The 12623-nt window shown below is 44.5% G+C and overlaps 1 protein-coding gene across 6 annotated transcripts in view; it reads right to left on the bottom strand.

Moving 5' to 3' along the window:
* CACNA1A (calcium voltage-gated channel subunit alpha1 A) overlaps positions 1-12623 on the bottom strand; it is a 215310-nt gene that overhangs the window by 175240 nt on the left and 27447 nt on the right. For all 6 annotated transcript variants that reach the window (XM_038567087.1, XM_038567088.1, XM_038567089.1 and 3 more), the window contains exon 2: positions 1001-1106. In XM_038567087.1, coding sequence (XP_038423015.1) covers positions 1001-1106 — 106 coding nt within the window. The remainder of the gene's footprint in view (positions 1-1000; positions 1107-12623) is intronic.

Here is a 12623-nt window from a genome sequence, read left to right as displayed (position 1 = left end):
TCCTGTTTTTCCAGTTGACTCTTTTTTAGTTAGCTTCAGCTTCAGCAAAAACAAAAAAAATAAAAGTCTTGAAATCAAAAGTTTGGTGGGTTAGTGATATTTTTTAGATATACATTATAATTCATAACTATTAAAATTCAGACATCTTGGGACGCCTGGGTGGCTCAGTGGTTGAACATCTATCTGCCTTCAGCTCAGGGCGTGATCCTGGAGTCCAAGGATCAAGTCCCGCATCAGGCTCCCTGAATGAAGCCTGCTTCTCCCTCTGCCTATGTCTCTGCCTCTCTCTTCTCTGTGTCTCTCATGAACGAACAGATGAAATCTTTAAAAAAAATTTAGATGTCTTGAGACCCATGTATACTTTGTGGATTAGGAACAGATGGATTCTTACATCCCCCTCTACCTACATTTGAGCTATTACAGCTGGCTCTGAAAAGGTAACAGAAAGGGGAAAAGTCTCCTTTGTTGTACTGTCAGAAAGCCAACCAGGGGGCTTGGGGATGGATAGGGGGATCGAGAAAGATCTTAGTGCTAGTTTATAGCTCTGCCAAGTTTCACCAAATGAGTAACTTTGAATGAGGACTATGAACATCTCCCAGAGCTAACATCCATGACAGGAGACATAAAGGATAGAAGAACAAGCCAAATGACATCATATGAAGCAACCAGGCTGACATCAGAATGTGGGACATGCCTCAGGGACATGGGATTGGTTTCTTCCAGAATCAAGGGCAGGAGGGAAAATAGTTGCTGTGGTATAAAAGGTTTAAGTGACATAACAAAATCTAGACCCTGCTTAGATCCTGATTTGATCAAATGACTGAAAAATATTATTTCTGAGACAATCACAAAGATTTGATTCCTGACTGGGTCTTAGATGGTTCTGAGCTCCATGATCCAGCTCTTGGCTCCAAGACTGTGAGCCCACTCTACCTCTGCTCCCACGGCCATTGAAACTTGCCTCTAAAGTGAAAGACCCCTCAAGAAAGACATCACTCACCAGTCGTTCAGACATTGGGGTCTTGTCATCGTCAGGTAGGTGTTGCTCCAGAGCAAGGACAATGCAGTTTGCTATGATGGTGGCTAAAATCATATATTCAAAGGGAGTATGGAGGAATTAAGGAAAATCTTCTCAGCTTATTTAGGCTCACAGCAAAACTCAGCAGAAGGTACAGAGATTTCCCCATATACCCCCTGCCCCCACACCTGCCCCCCCCATTATCAACATCCGCCACCAGAGTGGTGCATTTGTTATAATCAATAAACTTACACTGACACATCATCACCCAAAGTCCAGAGCTTACATCAGGGTTCACTCTTGGTGCTGAATATCCCAGAGGTCTGGACAAGTGTATAATGACATGTATCCATCACGAGAGTATCCCACAGAATAATTTTACTGCTCTGAAAAACCTGCAGATGACTTTTAAAGGAAAGTGTAGACATTATTCCTCCATCTCACCTCCGACATTCATTAAGCAAATATTAATTCAGCACCTACTGGGGGCCAGGCCCTGTTATGGCCATTGGGGACAGAGTTTACAATAAAACAAACAAAAATCTCTGCCCTCATGGAGAAGAAGTGAGTGTATGAGATAACCACACACATAGACTGTTACAAAGTGGCGAATGCTACGCAGAGAAAAAGCAGAAAGGGAGACTGGCAGGTGCAATTTAAAGTACACTGGTCAGGGATGCCTGGGTGACTCGGTTAAGCATCCACCTCTTGATTTTGGTTCAAGTCATGATCTCAGGGGTCATGAGATCAAGCCCTATATCAGGTTCCATGCTCAGCAGGGAGTCTGCTTGAGATTCTCTCTCTCCCTCTCTCTCTGCACCCCCTCTTGTGCATGCGTGTACTCCCTCTCTCTCAAATAACAAACACATAAATCTTTTAAAAAATAAACAAAGTACAGTGTGATCAGATCTGATATCAAAAGCATGAGCAACAAAAGAAAAAACAGGTAAACTAAACATCATCAAAATTAAAAACTTTTGTGCATCAAAGAGCATCATCAAGAAAGTGAAAAGACAACCAACAGAATGAGAGAAAATATTTGCAAATCATGTATCTGATAAGGGTTTGGCATCCAGAATATATAAAGAACATTCACAACTCAACAACAAAAGGCAGTCCAATTAAATAATGGGCAAACGGCCTGAGCAGATATTTCTCCTTAGACGATATTCAAATAGCCAATCAACACATGCAAGATGCTCAATATCCTCAGCTGTTAGGGAACTTCAAATCAAAACCACAATGAGCTACCACTCCACATCCACTAGAATAAAAAGAAAGAAAAGAGAACAGTAAGTGTTGACAAGGATGTGAAAAACTGGAACTTTTGTGCATTGCTGGTGAGAACATAAAACAACGTGGCCTCTATGAAAAATAGTTTGGTGGTTCCTTAAAAAACCCACAGAATTACCATATGATCCAGTAAAATATATCTTAGGTATACACCCCAGAGAACTGAAAAGGTACTGAAATGCATGTTCATAGCAGCACTATTTAAACAGCCAAAAGGTGGAAGCAACCCAGATGCCCCTCAGTGGATGAATGGATGAACAAAATGTGATCTTTCCATACAATGGAATCCTCCTCAGCCATAAAAACGAAGTACTAGTACATGCCACAATGTGGAGAAACCTCAAAAACATGCTGAATGAAAGAAGCCAGACACAAAAGACCCCACACTGTATGGTTCTATGTATGTAAAATGTCCGTAACAGGCAAATCCACAGTCAGAAACCAGATCGGTGGTTGCCAAGGGCCGGGGGAGGGGTTTGGGGAGTGACTGCTTAATGTTTTGGAACTAGACAGGGAATGTACAACAAACACTATGAATGTACTAAATGCCACTGGATTAGTCATTTAAGAATGGTTAATATTGTTATGTGAATTTCACCTCAATTAAAATGAAAAGAATAATATGGTGGTCAGAGTAAGGCCTTTGAGAGGCTGACCTTTCAAGATCTGATAGAGGGAAGTCCATGTGGCTATTTCCAGAGTTAGCATTCCTTCTCCCTCCAGGCACAAACTCCTTCCTATATTCTAGGAATGCTCCCTCCGGGTTGATAGGAGGGTGTCCTGCTGGCAGGTCTGCACTTGGGGAGGGTCTGTTCTGCCCACTTTACATTAGGGTCTGATCTGCTGGTCAGCTGGTAAACCAGAATGTCCCCTGTCCCCCTGCCAGACCCACAGAGGCACCCCCTACTCAGTCAATCTCTGAGAAGGAAGTTGGGTGTAAAGTGGGTGTCAGAGGGGAAAGCCACAGGGTACTGGTTGCTCTGGAGTAGAGCTCCCCGACCTTGGCACTACCCAACACTCTGGGCCAGGTCATCCTCTGTGATGGAAGTGATGAGCAGCAGCCCTGGCCTCCACTCACCAGCTGCCAGCAGCACCCCCTCCTCTCCAGTTATGACAACCAAAAGTGACCTTCAGATATTGTCATGTGTCCCCTGGGAACACTGGAATCCACTGTTCTGCAAAAGGATCATAAAGTATGTTTTGGTGAACTTGGCCATGTTAAACCCTTGGCCGCCTCCCAGCCTTCTCCCTTGGAAGCTTAACTTGCCTTGTTCTGTCCTTCGGCCCTATACTTAGGTTTGGCATTTTTGAAGCTCCATAAAAGCAAGGAATCTTATAGGCTGGCGGAGTTGTAGCTCATACTCACTTTCCAGGTGGGAAAAGAAAGTCTGGAATGGACAAGCTGGGAGTAAGAGTCTAAGTAAACCAGGAAAACCAGGCTTTCTTGGTCACCGGCTTTGGCCTTTGCCTCCAGCTGAAAGCGGCTGAGCCGCGCTCCGTGCACACTCTGAAAAGCAAATCTGACACTCAGGGCAATTTGGGGAGCCAACAAAAGCCGGCCCTGCCGACGAGTGCCTCTGATTGGCTTCCTGCCTCCGAGCTGACAGTCATTAGGAGCAGAGAACAAAGCTGGGCTATGTTGCACAAATACTCCATTCTGCCTCACCCTGCAGCCCAGAAAATAAGAGACAATATTTGTATACAGAGAAGCAACGCCAAGCCCTTCCCTGGCCTTCTCTTGCCGAGGCTTCTGCAGCCATGATTTGAATCTGATGATTTCACTTCCCTTCCCTGCCAACTAGCTCCTTGCTCGTTTCTGTATGGAGCTGCCCGCTCACTCCTGGGGTGGGGGTGGAGGGTGGCCTCCTGCCCCTAAACAGCTGGGACGTGACTTCCTCTCCATCAGACTTGAGCTGAGGTTCCAGGAAGAGTCCCAGAAGACTGGCAGCAAGCAGCACTTTTATGGGTTGCATTATCAGGGTTTCAATTGCCCAGTGTCGCCCAGATCTCAGAGCTTTCTGAGTACAGCAATGAGGCCTTCGCATGGGGGAGAATGGAAAGAGGCTGCCTGCTCCTACCCTATTGCTTTTTCTTATTTCTTGTCAAATATGGCAATTACTGGCTATTAAACGTTAACTCTTCTCCCTCTGTGCACACACGGACCCTGCCAATGTCCACAGACCTACCACCCCATGGGAATCTGCGGCATTGACCTCATACCCTTGTTACTGAACAGCCACAGCAGAGCATCAGATGCATCTTTTAGAAATGCAAAGTCTCAGGCCCCCTGAGCTGACCTGCTGAGTCAGAATCTGCATTTTAGCAAGCTCTTCAGGGGATCTATGTGCACAGTGAAGTTTGCCTTAGATCTATTTCAGGGGTAGGAGGAGACCAGGTAATTGTAGCTTTGAGTCATCTCAAGAGAGGTGGGGGCTCCCCTTTCTCCTCCACATTCTGACCCCAGGAGGAGACTAAAGAAGTCCAGGACCAGTCATCTGGCCCCTCTCAGACAAGGGGACTGGTAAGAAACCCAAGATCTTGAGGAAATAAGAGCAAACTGGCATGACACAAATATACAGAAAAGAAAATACCAGCTTAACTGACATGGAAGGAGTCACAGCTTTCTCATGGCTCTCATGTCACTCAGAAGAAGCATCAGTCTTCCTGGCAGCCAGCAGGACCCTGTATGACCTGCCCTCACCATTTCCCTGTCCTCATGTCCTCCCTCTCCCCGTGTTCCCTCAGCTGCAGCCACACTGGCCTCCTCCACGTTCCCCAAAAACCAAGCACATCCCACACCAGGGCCTTTGCACCTGCTGTTCTCTCTCCTAGAATATTCTTTCCCCACAGACCCACATGCTTCCCTCCCCTGTTCCCTTGTAGGCCTTTATTCAAAGGTCATATCCCCAGTGAGGCCTTTACTCCCTTGCCCTGCTAATTTTTTTCCTTGGCCCCTGTCCTCAGTCAAACATTTGCTGTTTTCCTTCTTTATCTTGTTCACTATTTGTCTCTCCTACTAGACTGTAAGCTCTATGCAAGCAGTGACTTTTGTCTACTTTGTTCACTGCTTTGTTCTCTGCACCTAAGAGAGCATCTGTTTTCATAGTAGGTGCTCAATAAACACCTATATGAGGAAAGAAAGGTGGGTGGGTCCTGGTTTTTGCACCCTCTCTCCCCACTCTGTTGCATGCCATGTCTCTGTGAGCATGTTAAAAAAACACAATCAGCTTCTTGAAATATGCATTGATGTGGTTGGCACACAAAGATGGGGTACTGGGTTCTTGGCATGGGAGAAAATGCCTTACCCCAGGCAGAAGTCAAAGGTAGTCCAGGCAGGGGGAGGTGAGGTTTTCTCAGCCCAACCCCGAGTCGTGCCTATTCCTCCCAATTTAGAAAGCCTGGGTTCTAACTCACAGCTGCGGTGAGCAATGCCTCTGCTAGCTGAGCTGAGCCTTCCTGCTTCCCGATTGGTTTGAGGAGAAAGCACCTGTGTCAGCGGGATCCAGAATAATCAGCCAGCCGAAGAGGCCAAGGGGAGGGAGTGTGGGGAGAAGAGATGAAAGGAGAGAAGCATCCCTGATGGGAGGAAAAGCTGGCTCCTGAAATGGCTTGTGGAAGTCAGGATAGCAAACAGCCCTGCAGGCAAGTGCAGATACACAAAGCTCCCCCTCCCCCAAATTAGATTGATCAGGACCACAGAGGCCCCAGAAAGGGGCTGTGTGTGACAATGGAAATGACCAAGTGATTCTTCCCAGTGAAAGAGGGCTGCATCTGCTAAGAGGAACTGCTCTTGGGATCCAGAACATCAAGGAAAATCAATTTGCAAAGTAGGCATGGTTGATGGTTCCAGCCCCTTAGCAAGACCTTGCAGAATGTCTATAGTAATGCATCCTTCCCTTTATAGTGCCCCCATCCCTATCTCATTCCCAACCTCCTGTGGTTATTGTGAAAATCAAATCAGGTTTGTTAACTTATCAAGACCTTTTCTCTACTATAGGAGCAGCCTGATGTTCTAAGGAAACAGATACTTTGGGGAGTCAACTGAGCAGTTGAACTTGTGAAGAGAAGCCAAACAGACCTGATTTTCATGTTAGTTCCATGTTCACCACAATGACCAGGAGAAGAGCACAGGGTAGCGGGGATCTAGATGTATGAGTTTAGGAGATATTCCTTGCTTCGCTAAACAAATGCCAGCATTTAACTCAGCAATATGATAAACTATTATGGGGCCATTAACAGGCACAACAACTATAATTACAGCTGCGTTTATCGAGCGCTTCATTGGGCAGACACCGTGCTTAGCACATTTCAGTTAATTTCTTGCAACAATTCTACAAGGTGGGTTGCAAATCCCATTTTCCAGATAAAGACATCAAGGCTCTAGGGGTTAAGTATATCGCTCATGATCACACAGGAGATATGGGAAGAGCTAGTGCTCACCCCAAGATCCATGCTTGCATGCTGGTGGTCCCCAAAGACCACTCAGCAGCTTACCCTTATTAGAAGGTGGATAGTTTTGTCTTTATTTAAAAACTGGAATGGGGGTACACTTAAGGCCTTAACCATATGGATGAGACCAAATGTATTAGACCTCAAGTAAGTCCCAACTGCAACAATTTAATGTACTAATGATCAACTACTGCATGCTAATCCACACTCTCATAAGCCCATCCCAAGTGGGTTATGTTAATGAAAATTTAACTTCCAATAATCCAGAGATGTCCAATGAACATACCAACCAAAAACCAAGCCTAAGAAAGAGTTTTCCTCCAGCCCATTCGCTAGAGACTCTAGTGGTGACAACACAGGACCAAGAACAACTCCAGGCGCTGCCTGGAAACGTTTTCAGCACCATGGCCAGCGGCAAAAGGTGCCGCTTAATTTCACAGCCATCCAGGCGTAGCAAGCCTGGGGCAGGGCAAGCAAACCCAGTGTCAAGTATTAACACTCTCTGGGACTTTGTAAAGACCTACATTTCTCATCTAGGGTAGAGGACTCCCCCCCCCCCCAAAAAAAAAAACCTGAATTCGTTAAGTCACCAGGAGAACCAAATGAAGAGAAAATTAAAAACCCAACACCAAATAGGTGTGAAGTGTCATTTGTTTTTAATATAATCTAAGACTCTTTGACACTTTGGTTCTGAAGAAAGAAGTCTACCCAGGGCAGCTGGATCATGCTTCTGTTCGGAAAACTGGAAATACATGCATGAGAAATCATAGAGCAGAGTAGTTAAAAGGGTTTGAGGCTCAGGCATGGTTCTGACGTTGGTCAAAAGAGTTTTCTTCTCTGAGCCTGTTTCTCATACATAAAATACAAAAAGTGATTCCCACCTCATAAGGCTATGAAGAATAGAATGAGTAGACACATACAATACACTTAGAACAGGACCTGGCATGTAGTATATACTCAATAAATATGAGTGTTTAGTTATTATTATTTTTAAAATTTTGTTGTTGTTTAGTTATTATTTATTCTGGTTCCTGAAATGAGACTTAATATTAAGAAAACTTAACATACTTATAAAAGCATGAGATGGGGTACATCTCCTGGTGATCATGCAATCAATGCTTATATTATTATTTTTATGACAATTACAGCTACCAGTATTATTAACCTTTCCTATTCCTTTTTTACCTATCTATGTCACAGTTTCTTCCCTTTACCGGAGCCATCAACACCTACTCACATCATGGCTGACTGAGCCTTTTCTCAAATCTGAAATAATTCCAAAAACAGGATGCAGTGAATGTACACAATCTGTTCCACGAATACCAGGCTCAAAATAAATGTTGCAAAACTCTCCAGCAGATATTTCATATAAATGGGTTATATGACATGTGATCTTTTGTGTCTGGCATCTGTTGTTCAGCATAATATTTTGGGGGCCATTCTATTGTGGTGTGTAGCAGTACGTTGTTCCTTTTTATGGCTGTGTAGTATTCCATTGCATAGATTGACCATTGCAATTCACTTATCCATTCACCCACAGATGGCTGTTTCAACTTTTTGGCGATCCAGAATCAGTCACTTAATAGAGACAAAATGCAGATTCATGTTTGCCAGGAAGTGAGGGATGGGAGTAAATCAGGAGCAACTGCTTCATGGGGACAGGATTTCCTTTTGGGGGTAGGAAATGTTTTGAAACTTGATGGAGGTGGCGGTCACAGGACAATGTGAATATACTAAATGCAACTGAACTGTTCACTTTAAGATGGTTAATTATATTGCAGGATACAAAGAATCTCTAAAAAATTTCTTCAATTTCTAAAAAAATGTTGTTGCTTCTGCTTCTTTTCTTTCTCCTTGATTCTCAGAGTTGCCATTACATGCTGTTACTCATGGACTCTTTCCTCTGAGCTATGGAAACCTCATGTTTCCATGAGCAGAAACACCACCCAGGCAGCCCTCAAGATATTTCTTTTTAAATAACAACTGCCTTTAGTTATAAAAGGAATACATACTTCTTGTAAGTTTTTTAGTTTTAAAATTCATATTGTATCATTTAAAAAATGAAAAGTCCTTACCCCAACCCATTGCCCAGAGACAACCACCACTAGCAGTCTGCTGTCTGTTTTTCAGATTTTTCCCTACACATGTTCTTTACACTGGCTGCTGTCTCTTCCTGAGTTACTCTTCCCCTAAATATGGGCCAGGCTCACTGCACCCATCAGGTGGTATTAAAACATTATCTTCCCAAGGAGGTCTTCCCTGGCTACTGAGTCTAAAGTCTCAGCCCCACCAACATCATCATTCCTCCTCCCTGCTTGTTTTTTGTTAGTTATTTTAGCAACTTATCACATCAAACTGTTTTATTTATTGATCTTATTACATCAATCTCTTACTGGAAGGTCAGCCCCATTAGGGGCTTCTTCTCAGCAACCAGTCCCCAACATATAGCAAGTGCTTGATTAATACTAAACATGAATGAAAACCAACATACGAAATCACATTTTCCTTTTACAAAAATGGGATTGTGACATGCAATGTTCTGCCATTTGCTGTGCCCTTCACTGCACTGGACCCATTTTTTTCCATATCAGTACCTTGGATCTTCCTCTTTAAAAAGGCTGTACAGTATTCTTGTGAATTAATGCGTCATCATTTCATATTTCCCTAAATGCTTCCAGTTTGTCTCTATTACAAGCAAAGCTGTAAAACAATAAAAATAAAAAAAATAAAAATAAAAAAAAAAAGCAAAGCTGTGATGAATAACCTGCTCACACAATCTCATTCCCTGGGATGTTCCCCCTATCCAGGCAAACATTCCCTGTATATGGCTCTGTCACCCTGTGCAGTGGTCAGTGAAATCCTCCATGTCCTTAGCATCTTCTCTGTGCTTTCATCTACTTCTTGGCTTAAACTCAAACCTGGAAATTCCCTGAAGACCATCAACTCCAAGGCCAAGGGGACCACTGGCAGTTTCAAATTAGTCCCCAAGAACAAAAGGAAAATCCAGCCCAGGGAGATATCTGTCATGATTGCCCCAAGGAAACCCAGTGAGACCAAGGAGAATGGCCCCAAGAAAGAGAGTGTAACAAAGGACCCTCCTAATCCAAGTGAGGCAAGAATACTCAAGAAGCCAGGTAAGGTGAAGAAGGCACTCTCTAAACCAGGTTTGGCCAATAAGAAGGCCCCCAAGAAGGGTAGACAGGCCAAGAAAGTGTCCCCCTTCTAACCAGACAGGCCTGGAAGGTCCCTCCTAATGCCACTGGACTCAGCAGAAAGTCCAAAGTCAAAGGCAGTCCCAGCAGCCAAGATGCCGAGGCCCACAAGAAAACAAAAGCCAGGAGTAAGATTCTGGTGGAGCTGATTACTTTCTATGACCTTCAATTTCCACAGGAAAGACCACTATCTGTGCTGGTCTATTCCTTCTTAATCACTAGAAGACATCACTACCTCTTCCTCAATGGCCACTGTGAACTCCAAGGCACTCCAGGCATGCATGCCTAGACCACACTGGCTATCTCCAAAATACCCTTTCCCAGCATCATTCTCTTAAGCCATCACTCTCCTCCTCTCAATTTACTAGCTCTCCTAAATGCAAACAAACATCAATCCCATGAAACCCTGCCACTCACTGACCTCACCAATTCTCAGTGCCCTCTCTTGCCTTTGTCCCCTTGTCAACCTTATGCAGTTGGCTATCACTTCCTTACATTTCCTTCCCTTCTGGAAAGAGCCCATCCCTGGATGAGTCCAACAAGTTGCCTTTCCCATACTTGCAGAGGTCCATTCCTGAATGAGATCAATAATCTGGGCTGATGATGTTAAATTCATGATCCTAAGCCTCAAAATGGACATTTGAGAATTGTAGCATCCTAGTCGGTGGAAGATACCAGTATTGAACTGCTAGGAATTACACAATGTAGGGAAATTAATATTCTCCCATCATTAGACAACCCCATCCTTGTCTCCAATTTCCCTCCAGCCACCAACCCATTTCTCTATTCCCCTTCATAAAGAAGGAGTTGACTCCACATGTTGCTTCCACTTCTCAACTTTGATTTTTCCTTCTGCCTTCTCCTCCAGGCTGTCTTCTAGCCCCATCCCTTAACCAAAACTCTCCTAGTATGGATCACCAGAGACCTCCAGGCTGACAAATCCCAGAGCCACCTCTCTATGATCAGATTTATTGGCCACACTTTCCTTTTGGGTTTCCTACTACCTTCCTGTCTCCCCTGTTGACTCCTTTTCTACTCAATCTCTAAACGTTGGTCTTCTCTAGGTCTCAACCTAAGTAATCTTTTCTCTACCCATATCCAATTTCTAAAGGCCTCATGCATTGGAATGTGTTTTGCCACTCTCTAGATGTCCTTTCCCCCACATATCCACTCATTGCTCTGCTCAGTGTCCTGGGAGAGGCAAAGCTGGTATCATCTTGTATGTTCTTGTATCATCTCCTGCCTTCTGTATCTTGTATCATCTCCTGCCTTCTGGGTAGGTTTGGTCAATGGGAAGCACCAGCAGAAAATTAGAGGGAAGAAGGAAGAGTTGGTGTATTTGCTCATCCCATTTCCTCCCTGCTAGAGCATCAGGTTCTGGCGATGGCTGTGTTTTGTTTTGCCTTCTGACAGGCACCTCCAACCTCATAGGAGTGTCTATATTCATTCCCTAGGGCTGCCCTGGGTGGCTTGAAACAACAGAAATCTCATCTTTTGCAGTCATACATAGGCCAGAACACCACAATTAAAGTATCAGAAAGCCCAAGCACCATCCAAAGGCTCTAGGGCAGGATCCTTCCTCACTTCTTTCAGCTTCTGGAGGCTCTGGGTGCTCCCCAGCTTGTGGCCATATCACTCCATCCTCTGCCTCTGTCTTCTTCATGACCTTCTCTTCTGTCTCTCCCCTTTTTTTCCCTCCTAGGAATACTTGTCATAGAATTGGCTCATCATTACAGCCTCAGCACCCCGTCCAGTCCCAGGCACCTAGCAGGACCCCAATCAATTGTCTGTTGAATGAGCAAATGAATCCACATCTACTTTATTTCTCTTTGCCTTCAGCAGCAATTCCTCCTGCACCTTCTATACTCTCTTCCATCTTTCCCAGCTGTTGCATTATCAAGCCAAGTCAAACAGACTTTCCAGAAAGTCCCAAGCCCCTGATGCAACTCCTATGCATGCTCTCCATATGCATCCCCAAATAATTGTGTCTGCATGGCCCTTTCCTCTACTGGCCCTGCTGTCTGTGAAGATTCTCCTTGAAGCTTTATCATTAAAAAAATAAACCAACATATTCTGTGCCTCCAAAAGAAGCTTTTACTTTTGCAAACTCTATTGATTTAATCCTAGAGGCTGCTGGCAGTGATCCCAGGAGCTTAATCAATACGACAACACCCAGCACAGCCGGAACATCAGGGAGCCTCGGCCAAGACCTTCTGCTTGGGTCTTCACTGACCCTGACTGAATCTCTCGCAACGATGAAGAAAGATTTACAGTAGGGCACGAGACATTTGCAACTGCTCCAGGATCCTGCTTAGGTGAGCAGAAGAAAATGTCTTCAAGCTCGAGGCACTTCAGAACTATTTGTTAATTTGCTACTATGGCTACTACTTCCCGGGGGGCGGGGGGGGGGAAGCAAGCAAGAAATCAAAGAGAACAGAGGAACACTGCAGGTTCTAGAACCTGAGTACAAACTCCCTGGTGGGAAAGCAGGAGAACAGGCAAAGGGAAGGTGGGAAAAAGAAATATGAAGATGGCAAGAATTCAAACTTGGATGAGTTAAAACAGGAATTCCTTCACCCCTCAGCAAATACTAAGTGATCAAGGAAGGAAAGAGAGAGGTCATAGGAAGAAGGAGGTTGACGGTGACCGAA

This window comes from Canis lupus, chromosome 20 (genome assembly GCF_011100685.1).
Source record: "Canis lupus familiaris isolate Mischka breed German Shepherd chromosome 20, alternate assembly UU_Cfam_GSD_1.0, whole genome shotgun sequence".
In the NCBI taxonomy this organism is placed as follows: domain Eukaryota; kingdom Metazoa; phylum Chordata; class Mammalia; order Carnivora; family Canidae; genus Canis; species Canis lupus.
Note: the sequence above shows the minus strand (reverse complement) of the source record. Positions and strands in the feature narration are given on the sequence as shown.